The sequence below is a fragment of the Cebidichthys violaceus genome, unplaced genomic scaffold (genome assembly GCF_023349555.1).
Source record: "Cebidichthys violaceus isolate CVI_PGR_0920_01 unplaced genomic scaffold, fCebVio1.0.p SCAF_6, whole genome shotgun sequence".
NCBI classification, from domain to species: Eukaryota; Metazoa; Chordata; class Actinopteri; order Perciformes; family Stichaeidae; genus Cebidichthys; species Cebidichthys violaceus.
The window spans coordinates 10,964,698-10,985,663 of NW_027176816.1; the positions used below are offsets into that span (position 1 = coordinate 10,964,698).

Below are 20,966 nucleotides of genomic sequence, written 5' to 3' on the forward strand. Positions count from 1 at the left end.
AGGCCACAGATGGCCTAAACACATCAGAGACGGTTTTAATGTTCTCTTGAAATAGCGATGAAGATGTTTCACTTGATGAGCACCAAATGCTTTTGGGGATTTGTTACAAGCAGAAATGTAGCCGGATTCCAGAAACGCTTTTTCAGGCTTGACCTAATTAATGACAGGCTTTAGTTGTCAGAGAAGTTGAGACAAACTTTAATCAGTCACTGGTTTATTTGTCTTCACAAGTTTGTTGGTGATTTTCCTGCTGAAAATATTGTCTCAGAAATATAATTTATATTTTTGTATTTATTTTTATTAAATCTTCATCAAGCTCATAAGTAATAAATGCTTTACATAATTACAATGTAGCGAGTAAATAATGACAAAGCTTGAGAATAAATAGTCTTTATTTAAAATGAAAGTAAAATCCATTTGATATCAATTCCTGTATCTGCAATCAAGGGAATTTTACAGGTACTTTATAAACCATTTTTTAAAAATGTCCACTGAGAAAATCATTGTTTGGACCCCAGCTGTCCTATGATTCCACTTATGTTGACTTTTCTCATGAAGTCACTTTAACTCTGTGAGTCGCCATCTCCTTTTCTCTCCTTATGGTCCACATCTCTGCATCCGTCTCTGTATTGCGGACTCGTAGTAGCTGGAAGCCCTGACCGCAGACCAGCACCCATCCCGTCTTTTCCCTCTCTTCCTTGCTCTCACGGGAAGCCTTGAAACCCTTCCCAGTGTTTACCTCACCCTCTGTCTCACCCAAGCTGTCAGCCTCTGTTTGATGTCTACATTCACCAGCTGTCTCACCTCCCTTCTCATTACTGGTTTGACAAACTGGGTCACCTGTCTCGTCCACGGCTTCAACAGGTTCTCCATCTTCGGCCTTGTCGTGTATTTTCTTGTCCTTATTGAACTGTGCCGCTGTCTGACACGTCGCTTTTAATTCTGTCTGACTCCCTCTCCAAATTGCAATCTCCTGCTCAGACTCAAACCTTGTTTTCTTATTTTTATATCCCTCCTCCTCTGTCATCTTCCCCTCCCACACTGCGAGCCCAGCAGCATCGGCAACATGGCAGCACAGCGCCCCAATGTGGCGGATGTCGGTACTGCCAACCCTCCACAGGCAAACCCTCTGATCTGAAGAGGTGGACACCACAAGGTCTGGGCTCAGGAGCTTCAGGGCGGTCAGAGGGGCAGCGTGAGCCAGCGGGATGTGGGACTGGGAGTAGAGGTGAGGATGAAGCTGGTTTGGGGATTGGAACTGGGTTTGTAGAGAAATCCCTCTGCTGCCCCCAATCTTTCCATCCTCCGGGTACTGCACCCTGATCACGGACACTGTCAGCTGCCCATCATCCCCTCCGCTAGCAACAGTTACCAGGCAACCGCCCTCTTGATGTCCAAGTTCCTCGGCCCAAACAGCCAATGAGTTGACGCCGCTCTGGTGGGCGTGAACATCGAGGCAGGGGATTGGTGGGGTTGGACTATGGCTCGATGCATCAGTTAAATCCCACACTGCAATTTTGCCATCTGTTGCAGCACTGAACAGCAGCTTATACCTGGGACAGATACAAACGTGTACATGAGAGACTGCTTTCTTCATACTATCCCAAAACAAAAAGTCAAAGTCAAAAGTCAATAAAAAGTTAAAGTGAACCTAAATTCACTGAGCTCTTAATATTGTATTCCTATATTAAATCAGGAGGTCACTATTCTTTTCATGAATGGCGTGATTTAAAATATTACATATATAATAAGAAAACAATCAAAAGGTCTGGTTCTGATGGGTTCCTACAACGCAAGACTACCAATGACTTGTTGTTGACATTTTACCAAGGTGCCAACTTTCAGGAAATTAAAAAAACATCAGCAAACATCTGCTCACCTGTTGCCTTTTCTGTCCTTCAGACTGCATGCGGCAACACTGAGCACACAGCGCTGGTGGTAAAACGTCTCCCACAACAAATTGATTTGATGTTTAACTTCACTGACTGAGAACAACCTGGAAAAGACAGTAATAGAGGCGAAAAGAAAGAAAAAAGGAGAGAGGGCAGCATTATCAGACAAATAGTGGATTTTAAAATCAAATTAAGTGACAACAAGAGCATTTAAGGTTGAGCAAACAGCTGTGTGAGGTAGGTGACAGAACACATGACAAAAAGTAAATGTCTTTGGTCACATTCAACTCACATTTCAACACATTTTCTCTTACATTCAGTTACTACCACTTTACTGAGGAAAATACTCATTTGAGAGTAACAGTTTGTTTTTCCCCAGCTCCTTAGAAACAATAATTATTATTAATTATTCTGTGATGAACACCAACCTGAGAGCTCCATCGCTGCCGGCCAGAGCCAGAAGACAACCGTCTGTCTTCTCATCCAGCGCCACGACAGACATGTACCTGAAAACACACAGACACAACTGGTGAGAACAGATCAGAAGTAGGTTTCAGTTACAGTATGGGGGTAAATAAGTACAGTTGCTGATTTTCTTCAGGACTCACTTATTGCACATTTTTCTTGTAAAAATATCTTAATATACAGACTTCAAAACTTCAGAATGTAAACTTTTCTTGATGAAGGAAGTGAAAACAAAAGACAGGAAGGTGACAAAAAAAACCTAGACATAGTCAAGAAAAAGTCATTCTCTTAATGTCTGAAATTCCCTTCCCATGTTTGCAGAAAACAAGCAGCAACTTGCCTCGTTTCTGGGTCCATTTTCACCGTCTTGTGCCGGTTCCGCCTCCTCTCCCACTGTTCGTCCAATCGGTGACTGGCCACCTGGATCACCTGGCAGGAGGGAACCAATCTCTGCCTGTCCCAGCCGACCAGCAGCCGGTAACACTGCATCTGAGCTCGCCCGCCGGCCGACACGAGCAGGGCGGAGAGAGACCGAGTCTGGTCCTCCCCCCCTGCCTCTGGACACGTCACTGCCGTCACCGTCCGAACGCTTGAGATGTGGTCAGTAATGACTGAGAGAACTTTGATGCAGCCAGTGTCGGGACGTACCGCCAGGACGGTTAAGCTAGTGTCCTCTCCTCCCGTCGCCACTATCTCCCAAAGCTCTTCCTCTCTCTCCACCTCCTTTACATCATCTCTTTCCTCAGATGTCATCAAATCTCCAGTACTGTTCGTTCTCATCTTATTCCCAATTCCCCTTATCGTCCCCAACCTGCACACACACCCGATCCCCCTCCCGTGGACGCCCTCTCTCAGGCCCCATCCTCCGGTCCTTCCTCCCTTCCCGGCCCAGCTCGAGGCCTCTCCAGGGGGTTGCGATGCCATGACGGCCCCCTGCTTGATGAAGACCAGGGCTCCATATCCGGGCCAAACTCCTCCGTGGGACGGCCAGAAACGCCAAGAGCGATGCCCCCCGCCGCAGGGCACCGCTAACAGCCTCTCTTGCCTCACCGGGTCCCAAACCACAAAGTGGACAGCATGGAAGCCAATAATGGCGAACCTGGCTTCTCTTCCCTTGTTCTCTGTCTTTTCTTCTCCTCCTCTAAAGCTCCCCATCTCTTCTCTCTCTGTAACCTCCAGCTTTTCTGTCAAATTCTGTGTCTTTGTCATGTGGTGGTTCTCACATTCCTCGCCCTCCTCCTCCTCTGCTGGAATGTCAGATTCAAGAATCAAAACCCTCTCCAGCCACTCCATACCCTTGCAGGCCCGCTGGACTCTGAGAACCTCCAGCTGAAGCCCTCCTTTGTTCTCTGCACCCTTTCCATGACTCTTTTCTTCAAACTTTTCTGGTGCCACTAGATGCACTCTGAAGACCCTCACGCAGCCGTCCCTGCCAGTGCTGTAGAGCAGTCCCTGGTATTCACACACTGAGGTTACACCCTGTTTTCCGTGCACGCCGAACAGGCAGCTCAACGGCTGCAGCATTAGGTCACCCACTTCTTTGCTTTCTCTCTCCTCAACCCCTTCATCATCCGTTTGTTTCCTGCCTGTCAGCCAGCCTTCCTCCATCCTTTTGTTATCTCCCATATTTTGCTCCTGCGTTCCTCCCTCCTGAAACAGAAGCAGGGACCCTCTCCTGTCCCCACACGCCCACAGTAACCCCTGTGTCGTGGAGTGGAGGCGCACTGCGGCTGTCAGCCAGCGTTTGGCGCAGGGGGGTAGAAGGAAAGAAGGAAGGGGATTTACACTGAGAGCTAAGGAGGAGTTTTCATCCGATTCTACCTCTATAAACCAGCGATAGACCAGTCCTTCAGAGCCTGATGCTAGCAAATAAATGCCGTCTTTTGCTTCTTGCCAAATGAGACTGTGGATCTTCCCTGATCCACCCGTGAGAAGAAACCCACGCTGAGGATGAGAGACCGGGAAGACCTGTATGGATCCGCTGAGGTTTCCCACAGCACACAAATTGACTTTTGCTGTTGAGTCTTTCACACTGACAGTTATTGTTTCCATCACACAATAGGATTGAAACTCAGCAGTCCCTTGCAACACCATCTCCCACTGCCCGTCACTGTACTGGTAAACTGTTCCCTGGTCAGTGCAGACAACAAACTTACTCTGACTCCAACTTGCATTTTTCTCCTCTTCGCCCGCCATACAAACAACTTTAGGCAAGCCGTGGCCAGGAAACTTCAGGTCAGTTAGCTTCTCTGTCACTGCGTCCTCCATTTTCTCCTCCCCTTCCTCACACCCTTTCACCCTCCACAACCTCACCCCTCCATCTGCCCCCCCTGTAGCCACCCATCTCTCTTCATCTCCTGTACCCTCACTGATTGCGAGGGCACGAACCCCCCCTGCTCGATGTCCTTTTAACGTCCGTATCACCTTGCCACCTCCAGCCCAGTCCCAGACTAAACAGGCGCCATCTTCACCAGCGCTGAACACATTCCCGGGGGAGAGACGCACCGAGAAAACCCTCGCCTGGTGTCCGTATAGGACCCTTAAACAAGCCGGGTTCAAGTCTCCACATTTCCCCTCAGGGCCCCCTAAAGCACCAACACCCCAGACCCTTACACTGCGGTCATCGGAGGCTGAAGCCAGCCATCCTTTCTCCTGGAGGTAAGATATGCTGAAGATGACCCCGCTGTGGCCCAGCAGACATCTCTTAACTGGAGCTTTGTGCTCGGAACCAACCGTTTTGTCTCCACCTCCCCCGGGCTTCCAGAGAATCAGTTGGTTGAAAACAGTTCCTCCTACTAAGATGGCATCTGCCCAGGATTCGTGTACCAGAAGGAGGGCAGAGTACAGCAGACATCCCTCCAGACAGGAGCGCTGAAACAGGACATTTCCTGTAACAATGTCTAGGAGAAGAGCACTATTGTGACTTCCAGCCACACAGAGCAGTGAGCGTTTGTCTCCGGAGAGCCAGCGGACATCCAGGGCCCAGTCCTGTAGCTCCATGAGGGGGCCCAGAATCTCCAGATGCTCCCCAGCTCTGAGATCCACATGGAGCCTCACCAGCCTCACAGCCTTGCCTCCAAACACCGCTAGATTGTAGAACTTGGGCTCCGACGTGGAGCTCAGTTCTGGGGATTGACAAACAAGAGATTTTGTAAATTTTTGAGCATGAATAAAAAAAAAAAACATCAGTAAAAAAATAACTAGAGGGCTGTCAGTGAGTGCAAATGCTTTACCAACACTGGACAGTTAATCAATCCTGCAGATCACCACCAAATTAAGACTTAGCCGTTCATCTGATTTCACTCAAATCAGCTAGTCAAGTTATTATATATCTCCCACAACACAACTATCATAGAGAAGAGTGAAAACAAAGCTTGTGCTAACCATCTCTCTTCTTCCCATGTGCTCCTGTAGCAGATCTCTGTGTTGGGACCGCCTCTACACTTCTAGGCCGTATCCCATGGATTCTGTAGTGTTGGAGCACACTCAGTGAGGCGCAGGCTTTAGGGCGAGGATGGAGATTGAACACCGTCAAGGCTGGACCCTCACCTGTCAGGACACGGTAAGAGAAGATTGTGTTATGCATGTTGTGTTATCTTTCACAGTGTACAGTCCTCTTTCAAAATAAGCAAAAATATATATAATCAAATATATGACCACATTTAAACCATGCATTTGTAGTAAAAGTAGATACAAAATGCGTAATTATAATAATGCATCATCAATCTGTGATTTTTGTTTGCCATTTCAAATCCACATTTGTGCATAACTACAAATATCACTTCTATAGTGACTCCCGAAACTGCTTCTTACCTGTCAGTAGAAAAGCATCCTGAAGGAACTCCAGAGCTGTGACTGGAGCTACGAGGGCAGCTGTCTCCATACTTTTATGATGAATGACTTTCACAGGAGACACATTATCAGTGGTGTCTGAAACATATAAAGGGACAACGCATACTTGTTAAAGAAAAAAGTCTACATTGAGTCACCATTAGCCTTCCAGTTAGCAAAACAAGCTAACAGCAAGAGCACTCCTTATGTTATTTGGTGTTTACGAATCAAGAAAAGTCCCCCCCCCCCCCATACCGCTACATAGTTCACTTACAATAAGCATCAAACGCAAAATAAATGTGCCTCAAATCTGCATTTAAACATCTTTATTAGCGTCCACGGTCCTAGTACCCATGTGTTCCTGTGCTGTCTTCCATGCTGCGTCTAAACCAATCAGGGTGCACTGCCTGCTTCCTGAACGCTGATTGGTTAGGAAAAAGATTAGCCATATTTGTATTGGAGAAAGCGACACATGTGACCGACCACCATTGAGTTGTGCCGCCTTTAGGTGTTTTTTGGAAAACTATGTTGTCAAAGGTATTTTTCAGCTTTAAAACAAATTACTGATATGCTATTTATTCAAGCTTTCTTTGTTCCTTTCTTTAACTTTCATTGACACTTATATACACAAATAAATACTTGTTTTTTATTTTTTTTTGCTTCACTATACCAGCAGACAGAATTGTATTATTTTTGCACTTTCTATGTGATACTTTCAGTCATCTTAGAAAGTCATGGGGATATCATATGCAGTCATATGAAGTATAAATACAGATTTAGGCTATCTTTATGTCAATACATAGAGTAATTTCAATTAATATGCGTAATGATGCAAACAATCATTGGCTATTCCGAGTCGCCCATGAATGCACCAGGAGACAGTGGAAGAGGCTTCGCCCTCCACTAGCCGGAAGGTAGCGGTGCAGCTAACTTCACTGCTAGCCATGCCTGGGAAATGTAAATTCCAGGACTCCTGGCTCTCTAAGGTGATTTACAAGGACTGGCTGGTTAAGGAACTCCAAGACATTCACTTCGCCCGATGCAGGGCATGTTGTAAATCCATCAAACTTCAGACGATGGGCGAGGCTGCTCTCACCAGTCACGCAGGGGGAGCTGGCCATAAAGCGGCGGTCCGCAAGCTGAGGGAAGGTATCTGAGTTTCAATTAGCAAAACGGGGAAAGCGTTTGTGATAGTTACCGACCACTGTCTGTTCATATGGTTTAATGGCGGGTTCTGGTGATGCAATATTGTTGTAGTTGGTGGGAGTGTGTATTTGACAGTGTGCACGTAGAGTGTAGAAACATCTGTCCCAGGTCATCAACCACAGCTTTTCCCTCGGGTCATGGAATCTTTTTTTAAACTTGTATAAAACTGAGAGAGAGAGATTTACTTTCAGGAGTTGTAATCCGTCATAATCTCGCATGGTTTTCATAAACTTCCTAATACATTTTAGGCTGGACCGTTAAGAGCTTTACAAACACAATAGTCAACACTAGTCTGCAGGGGAGATGAGGAGCTGCTGTAGTTGAACATCTGCAGTCTGCTAAAGTGTCCTTGAGCAAGTGCTCCATCATGGAGAACAACCGGATAACAGGTTCATCAGGTTCACTTTGATGTGATAACAGTAGTAATTATAATAGTTGTGATTGGGGCTGCGACTAAGGATTATTTTTATTGTTGAGTGTTGTCAATTGTTTTCTCTATTAATTAATTAGTTGTGTAGTCTATAAAATGTTGATCCGTGTTTCCCAAATCCCAAGATGACATCCTTTTTAATTATTCAGTTTAGTGTCATAGAGGAGTAAAGAAACATTTAACTAGCTGGGATCACAGAAGTTTGACTTAACTCAAACCGATTAATCGATTATGAAAATAGTTGGCTATTCATTTAATAGTTGACAACTAATCAGTTCATCTTTGTAGCTCTAGTTGTGATATAATTGAGGTATTTTTATTTAGTGAAATTTATTGTAAGACCTATTAAATATCATTATTGTGGAAAGAAAATGATGTATCAATTAACAACAATTCTGGTGTAACATTTACTTATTTTTTTTTCTCCAATTGAACAGTTCAGGTGTTAAGGTATACAAAAATAAATCATTAAAACCCTGTAGGGTATGTTATCGGTTCAACGCCCAATTTGGGGCATATAAAGTTCATCCAAATTGCACAAACACATTTTCTCAGACCTCGACCATTTGCATCTAGCTATGAACAACAACAAATTAGTTGATCTACTTTTTGTTTCTAAATCAAAAATTATTTTGGGCTATTTCATGTTCATTTGTGAAATAAATCCAGACTTTGCCAGCTTTTACAAACTGTAGGTTTAGGTTCTTCTGTGTACTTTCTTGACTTCTCACAGAAAATGTAGAGTTCCTTGTGTCTCTTACCATCTAGTGTGAGTGTCTAGAGTGAGATCAGAATACAAAACGGCCGCACTGATTTTGTTTTTTTGTTGTTTAAGGACAGTGAGTTTTAAAAGACTCCTGCTACCCCAAAGCATCAGTTTGTTAAACAGTTACACTTATAAGGAATTTGACCTGGAAACTGATTGAATAATCCAAGGATTTAATATTGTGTTAGAAATTGGCACTCAACCTGAAACTGACAGTAAATTTGAGGCTGACTTTGTTGACTTTTTTTATTAAGTGAAGATTCAAATCCCAAAATAGATTCATGTCTGTCCATTTCCCATCATGCTTCATTACTTACTATCCATACTAAAAAAAACATGAGCAGTCATGATGCTGCAACGTAAAGTGCTTTGGATATGCGTGTTGTGTGAAGGTGATGTTTGTTGTTCCTGCCTTCACCAGAGGGAGGCGCTCTCTGCTTATTTTCCTGAAATACATTTACCTGCAGCTCCTCCCTGTCTGTCTTTCTGTCCTTTTCTCTCATTAGCAGACAACGTGATGCTGATTAATGCTGCTGGGCAGACAAACGGCAGCGTAAAGCGGGTAAATATTTTCTTTTCGTTTAACATTTATTTTAGAGGCATAATTTCACATTAGCAGAATTCAAACCAACGAACAACACTCAAATAAACCTGGAGCAGCTCATATCAGTGGGCAACTACAATAACATTCATGCTAGAAATGAAAGTGTGGGGGTCCGGGGACCCACAGTCCTTGAGGGGTTTCCAGGGGGTTCCCAGGAATAAGGGTAATCATTTATTGTCACTATAATTACATCCGTAAGTAACACAATGACAGAATCTTAGATTATTTTGGTCATAAGTTTCATATGCTTTCTGTGACAAAACATCTAGAAGCTAAATTCCTCTGGAGATCCTGGGACAAAATCTTATCCAATGGGGGTCCGTGGACTTGTTTAATTTAAGGGGTCCTGGACCTTAAAGAGTTTGGGAACCACCGACTAAAAGCACACTTTGTTCTCTCCGTCTCAGACCGAGGACAGCAAGGAGCAAGTGGCCCTCTGCCTCCAGCGGGACACCTTGGACAGAATAACAGGCAGCGACTGGTTCAATCTGCCCCACAGCCCCACTGCGAACTCCACCTCCCACAATGCAGAGCTCCAGGATGTGACATTTCCTGCTGCCTACTCGACAGCCCCAGGTCGATAAAGCTCTGCAACACTATTAGTTGCCTGGAGACAGTTACTCAGTGAACTTTCTGTTGGAAAATACTGGTGACCTTTGAATATGTTTATGTGAGATATTCCAGCATTAACCTGAGTTACTCTTAATTAATATAAACAGCACTGAATGATGACCTTTAGCTAAAAGGGTGTTATAGGTTACTATTACTGAGGATGAGGAGGAAGGAGCGTCTTTTTTTTTCTTTTTTTTCTTCTTTCTTGCATTTTATTAAAATTAAATTTAGTCCCCGGTTCCTCCTGTGGACACACCGCTTTAGATTCTGTGCTCCTCAAAAGGTTCTTGGTCCCCTGAGGAAGTTCCCCGCGGTTTAAAACACCCTATGTGATACCAGCGGTGTATTGTTTGGAAACAGCTAACTGCATTTAGTAATAGGCATTGGACAGATGGCTCTCAGGAAAACAGGGTTCACCTCACTGACCTTTTTTTCCCCCCCGCAGGCACCTCCCAGGTCATCAGCCAGCGTCTGCACCCGGCGGGCGGCGAGGCGGAGGGAGTGACCCGCCGCTCGTCTCGGCACCAGGACCACGCGGACCTGTCTCGACAGGAGCACCAGCAGAGGACGGACGCTCTGGAGCAGCAGCAGCAGATGAAGATCCTGGAGTGGGAGAACAGGATGAAGGTGCTGGCATGGGAGCAGGAGCTGGTGAGGGAGAAAAGGAGAGCGGCGCGGCAGAAGGAGAAGGCCTTCAGGATGAAGAAGTCCTACTACAAAGCCAAGCTAAAGAGGATGGGCGAGGACGTGCCGCCGTCGTCCTCCAGCAGCAGCGACGAAGAGGCAAAAACGTATGGAACGTCTGGATGAACGGCTCCCATTGTTGCATTTTTATCAGTTCTTGTATTCTCTTGTCGATACGCCATGCTATTTTTATACATTGTCTTGTATTTTAATGCTAAAGGAGGATTCTCAGTCGCTTTAAATCAGCTGTTCTCACACAAAGAGGGACATTTTGGCTGAAAGCACAAGTGACATTACTTGGGTTGCAGACAACTCAACAGTACAAAGGTAGCTCTTTGAAGAATAGAAGAACAGTTACATTATTTCAAATGGTCAAACTACCAAACGATGCCTCTGCAACGCAACCACCACCTTCTCTAAGTAAGCCAAATGAGTTAAGGACAACACTTCATTTAAGATGTGGTACTAATAGACCTATAAAAGTACATGGAAGTGCTATGAATATGTAATACTTTGCACATCATGTAGAAAAAGGGTTGAGATCAAAATCACCATGTACCCGTTCTGTTTTATCTGTCATTCATCAGTGTCTTCAGTATTTAAAATGAGATATTCATTGTTTTTTTAAGGTTGACAGTGTCTGTAAAGCCTTATTCCAGGGAGGACGTACATCATTTTAAAGAATGTATTGAGATTACATCTACTCTCTACAGATGTAGAAATTAAATGAAATTCCTAAATATCATGATTTTATCTGCATAGCTTCTTTTTGCATGTTAACATGAGTGTGTACGCTTAAACTTTAGTCTTTGCTTTATAAGTACATTTGTATTCGGCTCAAAGTTGGAGTCGACTACAGACAGGTGACAAATGAAAGGGGGAAAAAAAGAATAAATGAGTGGAGAAACATACACTACATGGCCAAGAGTAGTTTGTAGACCACGCGCATTATTACACTGCTATTACAGCCTCTGCTGATTTTGGGACTTGGCAGCAGAACCCATTGAGCCACAAGAACATTAACTGCTATGTGTGTATGGTAATGTGCTGGGCATATTTTTTTAACTTTGGGCAGAGGCAGGCTGGCTGTTTCCCCCTGCCTCCAGTCGTTATGCTAAGCTAAGCTAATTGCCTGGCTTCAACTGGTTTGGATCTTGTCGTCTAACTCTCTGCATAAAAGTGAATAAACAAAATATCCCCTCGTCACCCATCTGTATGTGTTAAAGCAAGCATTTATTTTGTATTTTACAAATTGTTAGAAGTTATACTAATTTAACAGGAGCGCTGATTTCTCTTTCAGCCCCTGCATGTCTACATTTTAAAAGAATTTGGGGGCTGGTTATATTCTGTCTCAGCTGGGTGCTTCTGTTTTTGCTGGGAATCGAAGTGTCAGCTGAACTTCTCAGACACCTCTGAATGTGACGGGAAACTTTGAGAGTCAAAACAAGTCGAAGAGAGAGAGAGAGCCTTCCACAAAAACGTGTCCCTGTCAGGATGTTTCCTCATGAATTTGAAACAGTACATACACACACACACACACACACACACACACACACACACAGAGTAAATATAAACGCAGCCGAGTAGGAATAAGTTCTTTTTTTTAATGTCCAACATTTCTCTTGTTTCCGCGGTAACAGGGGAACAGCTGTTTCCATGCCGCCGTCCCCTTGCCGACGGCGGGATGGAAGGCATCCCATAATGAACAAACAAGCTAACAAAGACAATCTCCCATCCCTCCTCTTCCTCCACCCGACTATATCTCACTCCGTTTCTTTCCTTCCGTCACTTCGCCAATGTTTTGTCTTTTTTTAGAGCACATCACAATTTAGTGTCAACTCAGTCTTTTTGTCTCCTCCTGTTGGTCCGGACCAGATCAACCTGAAGCTGGAGTTTCACTGTCACTGACGTCTGACTGTTTCTGACTGTTTTTGGACGTCACCAGTTAATGATCTGATTTTGTGCATGTGAAGCTTCAGCCTTGAATCTATAATGATGAACAGGGAAGAAAAAAATGGTTTGATTTGTGACATATCTGCACTATTTACACCCAGTATTGAACTTTTAGTTTAGATATGTTGACATTCTGTCTGGGGAGGAAAAAAATGCACCTAAATAGGATTGAAATTCACGTTTTGTCAAATTATTCCCCCTTTAACCCCATGATTGGATAAAGAAACCAAATTAAATGCTGAAAAGCAAAGCATCCTGTGTCACATTTTCATCTTCACATTCTCATCTCTTCTTGTCCTTCATCTGTGAATTTGTTGCAGTGAGAGACTCAGATCATAAGAAACAGACAAAAGGGAACATTCGGACCCAACAAAAAACATACAAAATGGCAATATAAATAATCAATACAATGTGAATAAATTATCGATAAATAAAATAAATCTCATGTCTGTACAAGTTAAAGGTACTGTCAGTTGAAGATAACGAATGGATCTGTGAAGAGTAAATGGAGAAATAAGGAAATGGAGCAGCTGAATGAAAAGAGTGAGGAGAAATAGTGGGCAGTGTTCCCCTGCAGGGGCATTTTTTGGCAATACTACTGTAATAATAGGTTGACTTGTCACTTCCCAAGGGACATGGGGATGACGGAGCAGCAGTCACAACAGGGAGATATGCATTTGCGAGGTGGGTGTGTGTTTTTATTCCTACTTTCTGTATTTCTATGTTTCAACGCCCTCCTCCCTGTAGGTACAACTTGCACACAGTCACAGTTTCTGACTCAATTTGTTCCAACCTTGTCTAAGTTTGTACCTAATGATTTATTCTTATGCTCATTGTGCTCTTTCAGCCTTCTTGCTGTTTTATCCACTTCCCGTCTTGCTGTTTCAGTGTCGTCACAGTGCTCTCTGCTCGAGGGCATGCAGACAAACTAATTTTGGCATTACAGAAACCTCATTTTACCTTCAGTTATTTATGAACTGCTTCCCTTTTTTCATTACAAAAACACAGTCAAGTTAGCCTCAATTCTCTACTCCCTCTGCAGGCCGCTGGAGCTCTGCCTTCCTGTCTCCACTGCTTATAAATGCCTGTGTGTTGTTACCTCAAGGTCTGACATCAGCGCTCGCTCCAATAGCTGTGAGAAGGGAGACGTTGCTGATGGAAAGAGCTGCATCTTAAAACCCACTTAGAGGCTTTTAGCGCTGACACCACTGACATCTCTCCTCAGCAAAGCAGAAGCTACGCCCGGATCTGGCAAGAGACCTGATCTTCCTACAGCAATCTGTATTAATGTGTTCTGGTGTGAACCTCTTCATCAATGACAGCTCGTGCTGGATGTTTTGGAGCCCATCTGCAAAGTCAGGAAATTTCTCATGTATAGAAGATATTCTGAAGTCATTCCCCAGCAACTGTGTTCAGCCAAGCAATTTAAAAGAAAATATCTGGCATGGGCTTCATGTGCTACAGACGTGAGCTGATATATTCTGGTAGATACCAGGCTGGATATGTACGGCAGGTCTGCTTTCAGGTCTCCGAATAAATATCTGAGCGCACACCGGGACATGACTCATACCGTCCTCCTTCTGATCCGCTCTCCGTCTACGTATCAAACAAAATTACCCTCGCTGATACAGTATGCAACAAAACGGAATGAGAACCACAGTGGGTTATGTTGTAGCGATGATCGAGGGTCTCATTAACAACTGTTTCCATGGCACAATCATGAATACAAATAATACTAATCACAATTAAAACAAAAGTGTGAATTACATCTAGAGCGTTCACAGCCTGCACAAGTTTCATTTTCATCACACACAAAAACAAAACTGGAGAACAACAACGCATGGTACTGATTTTTAAACAGTTGTCCCTTTGGCTTGGATTTTGCACAGAACTTCTGCATGAGAAGCTTTTATACTACGAGTCTCCTGGATGCTCCCGTGACATATCTTGAGGCAGGTTGATGCATCAAAGAGCAAAAACACCTTGAGGGTCTTTAAATGGTTGTTACATGATAAAGCCTCATACAGAGAAGCAGATATCTACCTTCACCTGCCGGATCTCCGGAATGTCAGTCGACTGATATGGTCTGGTTCAGACAGCACCAGGCACAAAGATACACGGACAGAGGACAAGGTCACATTCACATACAGTGGATCACGAAACAGCACAATCTCCTTAAAGAGCTGATACTTTAACGGTGGAACCACCAACTCTGAGCCTTCATGTGGTGCTTTAGCTTAATGGTGGCCCATCTTTCTCTTCACAATCATCTTCCTATCATATCTCCTCTCCTATAATAACCCCGCCCTCTATTTACAATCACTTCTCGCTACTTTGATATTTTCCCTTTCAATCACATGTTTTAATAATCTCATCAGATACTATTGCCGGACCCCTGTCGTCGCTATACACAGAGTTGATGAGTGTGAGGAAAAGTTTCTGAGGAAAACTGCTTTCGAGGAAAATTTGGGGATTTTTTTTTCTTTGTAGGGGGAAATGTCTCCCTTGGCAACGAACAAGACTTCACTCGCACCAACCTCACTCACAACCTCACACGGACACAATCGTTTAAAAAACAAAAAAAAGAAAACATCACAAAAGATTTCTTCTTCATCTCCAATGAAAAAGATACAAAATGTATAAAAATGTTATTTACAGTCTTTTCTTCTTTTTTTTTTCTTCTTCTTTTAGACTGATGTTGTCTTGATCAAGTTGACTTGACTTTGAAATCTGAGGAGTTTGTGTTTGTCTTGAACAGTTTTTAGGTAGTAGAGGTGGTTGAGCCATCGTTCAAAGAAAAGTCATTGTAGGCAGTGGGACTTGAACAAAATGTAATTTATACAGTACAAACTGACCACGAGCCCTCTCTTATCCGCATGGATGCTCTCTGCCTTACTTTCTTTCCAACTCTGTGTCTCCTCTCAAGTTTGTTTCTAGGCTTCAGATGTCCCAGTGTGCCCCAGTGGTTCAGGACCATCCATGACCTTTGAACTTGTCCCTGGTTTTCCAAGCACTGTCGCAATGCATAAAGGGATATGGAGGCTGTCATCAAGACTGTCCTTCACTTCTGTTGGCTCTGAGGGGAAGGAAAGGAAAATGAATCATCAATAGGTTTCAATACTGATAGTAATTTCACTTACACATAATGATGACAATATACAGGAGCAGAATGGAAATGAGCTGTTAAAGGCAAAAGGGCAAAGAGAGACAGAACAGAACATACAGTTGTGGTCAAAAGTTTACATACACTTGTAAAGAACATAATGTCATGGCTCTCTTGAGTTTCCAGTTATTTCTACAACTCTGATTTTTCTCTGATAGAGTGATTGGAACAGATACTTCTTTGTCACAAAAAACATTCATGAAGTTTGGTTCTTTCATGACTTTATTATGGGTTAACAGAAAAAGTGACAAAATCTGCTGGGTCAAAAATATACATACAGCAACATGAATTAGCAATTTTGGTGACTTAGAAAGTTGTGTCAATGAAATGAGCTTCATAGCATGGCCTCTTAACTTCTTGTGAGTGATTATGAGTGACTACAGCTGGTGACTTCTCTGAGGCCATTTAAATAGGGCTCATTGGATACAAACGCCCACAAACGCTACAATGGGAAAGTCAAAGGAGCTCAGCATGGATCTGAAAAAGCGAATCATTGACTTGAACAAGTCTGGAAAGTCACTTGGAGCCATTTCAAAGCAGCTGCAGGTCCCAAGAGCAACAGTGCAAACAATTGTTTGTAAGTATAAAGTGCATGGCACTGTTTTGTCACTGCCACGATCAGGAAGAAAACGCAAGCTATCACCTGCTGCTGAGAGAAAATTGGTCAGGAGGGTGAAGAGTCAACCGAGAACCACCAAAAAGCAGATCTGCCAAGAATTAGAAGCTGCTGGAACACAGGTGTCAGTGTCCACAGTCAAGCGTGTTTTGCATCTCCATGGACTGAGAGGCTGCCGTGCAAGAAGGAAGCCCTTGCTCCAAAAGCGGCACCTTAAAGCTCGACTGAAGTTTGCTGCTGATCACATGGACAAAGATAAGACCTTCTGGAGGAAAGTTCTGTGGTCAGACAAAACAAAAATTGAGCTGTTTGGCCACAATGCCCAGCAATATGTTTGGAGGAGAAAAGGTGAGGCCTTTAACCCCAAGAACACCATGCCTACCGTCAAGCACGGTGGTGGTAGTATTATGCTGTGGGGCTGTTTTGCTGCCAATGGAACTGGTGCTTTACAGAGAGTAAATGGGATAATGAAGAAGGAGGATTACCTTCAAATTCTTCAGGATAACCTAAAATCATCAGCCCGAAGGTTGGGTCTTGGGCGCAGTTGGGTGTTCCAACAGGACAATGACCCCAAACACACATCAAAAGTGGTAATGGAATGGCTAAATCAGGCTAGAATTAGGGTTTTAGAATGGCCTTCCCAAAGTCCTGACTTAAATCCCATTGAGAACATGTGGACAATGCTGAAGAAACAAGTCCATGTCAGAAAGCCATCAAATTTAACTGAACTGCACCAATTCTGTCAAGAGGAGTGGTCAAAGATTCAACGAGAAGCTTGCGGATGGCTACCAAAAGCGCCTAATTGAAGTGAAAATGGCCAAGGGACATGTAACCAAATATTAGCACTGCTGTATGTATATTTTTGACCCAGCAGATTTTGTCACTTTTTCTGTTAACCCATAATAAAGTCATGAAAGAACCAAACTTCATGAATGTTTTTTGTGACAAAGAAGTATCTGTTCCAATCACTCTATCAGAGAAAAATCAGAGTTGTAGAAATAACGGGGAAACTCAAGAGAGCCATGACATTATGTTCTTTACAAGTGTATGTAAACTTTTGACCACAACTGTACATGTAAAGTAGGAAATGGAGCAGAGTAAAGTCGATTTAAAAATATGGGAAAGACAGGAAAGGAACAATATGAGAGGTGAAAAGAAGAGTTGAAGAGTAGACATGATTCCTATGGAGCTGCTGAGGAAGAACAGATCAGACAGGGGGAGACAAAAGGGAGGAGGTGCAGGAAAGTAAAAGCCAAAAACTGTGTTTACACAGGATCAAAGACAATGGGGAGTTGAAGACGAAGCACAAGATATAAAATAGAAAAAGGGGACAGGAGAGAGTTAGAGGAAGCCGATTTATGTACACAGAAGGACTTACTCGGAGTCGGGGGAGACTTCAGATATGCTGTGGGAGGTGGCTGGCGGGGAGGGGGAGGGCCCATGGGCGGAGCCATTAGGCCCAGGGTTCGAGGCGGCAGGGGGAGGAGTGAGGACGGAGGAACTGAAGGATGCCAGGATGGAGGACAGGATATCCAGGTGTTCACTGGACGGCTGTCGACCCAGAGGGTTTGGATTTGAACCTGCGACCTGGGGGACAGTCTGACCGGGGTACCTACACGGAGGTGCAGAGTCCAGTCGTCCTCTGACGTGAGCTGGGAGGTGGTCTTGCTGGGGCTCCTCGGAGATAGGGGGAGGAGGGGAGGAGGAGGGAGGCTGGTCGGGGTGCGAGGGCTGGCGGGGAGGCAGAGTCCGGAGCCACTCCCGACATGGCTGAGCCTGGGCTCCGCCCCCGTTGGTCTCCAGCTGCTCCCTCGACCTGCTGCTCATCAGCGCCCCCCCTAGGTGCTCCCGGGATGAGGCCTGCCGCCGGGTCAGCGAGTTCAGCTGCGACCTTGATCCGCTGAGGTATCCCTCAATTCCCGCTCCCCCGTTTCCGCTCAAGTCCTCCCTCGAGGCATGGACGCTACTTGCGTGGTGGTTGTCCAGTCTGTCCCTGGATCCTGTCAAGTTCTCCCTGGACAATGAGACCCGCTGGTGATCCAGCCCCAGTCCCCCTAGCCCTGCCCCCTGCCCCAGCTCTCTCCTCCTGGGCAGGAGATCAAGGTTGTCCCTGGAGCCCCGGGAGTCCAGTCGGTCTCTCGACCCCCCAACTGTCTGCCTCCCCAGTGGATCCCTAGACAACTGCCTCCGGGACAGCGAGTCCAGGTGTTCCCTGGAGGAGTAGCGAGAAGCAGGTTGAGAGAGAGAGCCGGAGCCTCCACTGGCACCCGCTGTGGCAGAGTACATGCGACCATACGAGGCTGCGGGAACTCCCCGGTGGCCCAGAGTAGAGGTTCGGTACCAGTTGAGCTCACTGGGGTTGCGGCCCAGGGTGGAGAGACCCTGGAGTGCCGGGGGACAGCCGATACGATTCTTCAGGATACCTGAGATAGGGAAATAGGTGTTCATGTGCTTTGTCTATTAATAGGTTCACTAAAATGTCACCCATGCTTTCAGGCAGCATGAGTGATTTATATTTGCCTGCATTTCTCCTCCTCACTTGCTCTCAGTGTGTCTTTGCATGTGTGGTGCACCTTTGAGTGTATGCGAGCATAAGCCAATTTTATATGTATGTATTCTGAGTATACAGTACACACTGTCCTGTACATATTATAATGCCACTCATGCTTTTAGGGCCAGATTTAAACTGACGCTACAGGCTGACTCCAGCTGACTCCAGCTCTTTAGTGTGTGGTGGGGGTAAATCATTTCTGCATGACATGGACATGAGGTGATCAGAGAATAAATCATGGTACATTGAATCTGGTATGACTCTGACTTAGGACAAAAACTGCTTGGTCACATGGAGGGAATAACATGTACTGGAATAATTTAGAATGCTTAACAAACTGCACATACAGCAGATAATGTGTCAGTGAATGAGCTTTGTTTTAAGTTATGCTTTGCTGATTCAGCTCACACAGCTGACATCTCCTCCATCTTCCTCTTGGCAAAATGCCCTTTTTCATCCTGATGGGCTGCATCAGACAGAGATTTTTTTAAAACAATATGATGAAGACATTGATATATTTGTAGTATACAGACCAGACACTAATATATAGATGCCTGGCATAAAAAGATCTACAAAGACGCAAAGTAACAATCATATGACTTGTTGCACAAGTCGATATTTAAAGCAACAAGAAGAAAGAGAGAGAAACAAAAACAAAAACACAATTTCTTATAGGTACAAGTCTGTTTATCAATATTAGACTGGAATATTAAAAATATATAATATACATGATCCTTGAATCATGTCTTTCTTTTTCTTGTCCATTGATCTGCCTCGGTTGAAGCTTTATGAATCTATAGAAAATCAACATGTATACAATATTATACAGAGATACATCACTTAGCTATTGCTTCAGAAAAATGGACAGCACGGTAGTGGTTAGTGTGTGTGTGTGTGTGTGTGTGTGTGTGTGTGTGTGTGTGTGTGTGTGTGTGTGTGTGTGTGTGTGTGTGTGTGTGTGTGTGTGTGTGTGTGTGTGTGTGTGTGTGTGGCTAAGTGGAGAGAAGGGCTGTCCTTCAATCAGAGGAACGGCGGTTCGATCACCGACTCTGCTCGTCACATGTCGATATGTCCTTGAGCAAGACACTTAACTCCTAAATTGCTCCCATAGCTGTGCCTACGGTGTAGAAATGTGATAGAATCTGCATTGTAAGTCGCTTTGGATAAAAGCGTCTGCTAAATGACTGTATTGCAATGTGTGTGCGTCTCGTTAAGACGCTGTCCGTAGTACTGACACAAAGCGAACATCGGTAGACACGGTCTTCTATCTTGCTTGCTTTTTGTGTTTGTAAATGATCTTTTGGTCCTAATTCCATTTCCCTTATTATAGAAATTCACAGACAGAAAGCAAATGGACAGTCAACGGGGGAGAGAGACGCAAGCTGTTATATGTCGCAAACAGCTGTGTCTACGCGCCTCCCCCAGCTGAATTTAGAGAATTGTTCAAAAATTCATATCTAGGGCTCTGACAGTGTTTCATTCTTATGTGAGTGCTCTGATTATTAAATAGAGACCTTTAGATGATGAACAATCCTCTGTTTCATTACATTACATTTACTCGCACTACGACTATTGGCATATATGGGGACATGCCTAGTTGAAAGCAAATCCAAAATGACAGTGTGCCCTTATCTTGTATGTATATGTGTTTCTCTCACCCTTGCGGTGCCTGTTTGGCTGGGTGAGGCCGTTCTCGTCCCCGCTAGTCAGCGCTGCGTCCTGCTGGTTGTTGTTGGCAGCGTCCTTGCTGTAATCGCCCCCCAGGGGGCGCTCTGAGCCCCACTTCTGAAGGCTGTGGGTCTCACACTCCTCCAAAGCCGGCCAGTAGGACAGAAGGTCATTGCCATCCAGATCTGTAACACACAAAAAGAACAAACGTTTTTAGGTTACTCATGAAATCCTTGATACACCTTTTTACACAAATACGTGTTCTCACGTCAGGCCATGACTTTATCAACCGCCGACGTTTGATAAAACATAAAGGCTCGCTAGTGTCACAGTAGTGATTAAGAAAAGAAAAAGGGAATCACTTTTATTGTTGTCAACACTGAAAAAAAAAATACTATTAAAGCCACTTAATACCAGTTATGAAAAGCTGCCGATATGTTCTTATGCCTCATATTCATCTTTTTAATTTCAAGCATTCTGCCTCATTTTGTTGCCTCGTGTGCATCTCAACAAACACAGAACAGA

General features: G+C 44.4%; 3 protein-coding genes across 4 annotated transcripts in view; 1 reads left to right on the top strand and 2 right to left on the bottom strand.

The window, feature by feature from the left end:
• Nucleotides 1-374: 374 nt before the first annotated feature.
• Nucleotides 375-6,548, bottom strand: wdr6 (WD repeat domain 6). Of its 2 annotated transcripts, none has more exons than XM_068732777.1 (7): nucleotides 6,463-6,548; nucleotides 6,171-6,287; nucleotides 5,742-5,906; nucleotides 2,698-5,482; nucleotides 2,321-2,398; nucleotides 1,880-1,996; nucleotides 375-1,553 (listed from the first exon to the last, which is right to left on the bottom strand). In XM_068732777.1, the coding sequence occupies exons 2-7, from the start codon at nucleotides 6,238-6,240 to the stop codon at nucleotides 551-553; spliced, it is 4,218 nt and encodes a 1,405-aa protein (XP_068588878.1). In that variant the 5' UTR covers nucleotides 6,241-6,287; nucleotides 6,463-6,548; the 3' UTR covers nucleotides 375-550. The 2 variants fall into 2 exon arrangements, with proteins under 2 accessions (XP_068588878.1, XP_068588877.1); XM_068732776.1 differs by having other exon boundaries at nucleotides 6,540-6,545.
• A 531-nt stretch (nucleotides 6,549-7,079) lies between these two features.
• On the top strand, nucleotides 7,080-11,696 carry LOC137889129 (uncharacterized). Its single transcript, XM_068732783.1, has 4 exons — nucleotides 7,080-7,337; nucleotides 9,097-9,152; nucleotides 9,602-9,770; nucleotides 10,252-11,696. Exons 1-4 carry the CDS (start codon nucleotides 7,133-7,135, stop codon nucleotides 10,614-10,616), a joined length of 795 nt encoding a protein of 264 aa, XP_068588884.1. The 5' UTR covers nucleotides 7,080-7,132; the 3' UTR covers nucleotides 10,617-11,696.
• A 185-nt stretch (nucleotides 11,697-11,881) lies between these two features.
• Nucleotides 11,882-20,966, bottom strand: part of celsr3 (cadherin, EGF LAG seven-pass G-type receptor 3) — a 107,457-nt gene continuing 98,372 nt past the window's right edge. The window contains exons 34-36 of the mRNA XM_068732775.1: nucleotides 20,432-20,626; nucleotides 17,601-18,645; nucleotides 11,882-15,519 (exon numbers count right to left, since the gene is read on the bottom strand). Coding sequence (XP_068588876.1) covers nucleotides 15,492-15,519; nucleotides 17,601-18,645; nucleotides 20,432-20,626 — 1,268 coding nt within the window. The 3' untranslated portion in view covers nucleotides 11,882-15,491. The remainder of the gene's footprint in view (nucleotides 15,520-17,600; nucleotides 18,646-20,431; nucleotides 20,627-20,966) is intronic.

Bases quoted from the DNA above. Each gene is read 5' to 3' on its own strand.
- wdr6 (XM_068732776.1), bottom strand. The intron at 5,907-6,170 runs GTAAGAAGCAGT...GTGTCCTGACAG, and splicing joins GGATGCTTTTCTACTGACAG to GTGAGGGTCCAGCCTTGACG. The intron at 5,483-5,741 runs GTTAGCACAAGC...GTCAATCCCCAG, and splicing joins ACATGGGAAGAAGAGAGATG to AACTGAGCTCCACGTCGGAG.
- LOC137889129 (XM_068732783.1), top strand. From the start codon at position 7,133: ATGCCTGGGAAATGTAAATTCCAGGACTCCTGGCTCTCTAAGGTGATT. The intron at 7,338-9,096 runs GTATCTGAGTTT...TTCTCTCATTAG, and splicing joins GGTCCGCAAGCTGAGGGAAG to CAGACAACGTGATGCTGATT. The intron at 9,153-9,601 runs GTAAATATTTTC...TCTCCGTCTCAG, and splicing joins CAAACGGCAGCGTAAAGCGG to ACCGAGGACAGCAAGGAGCA.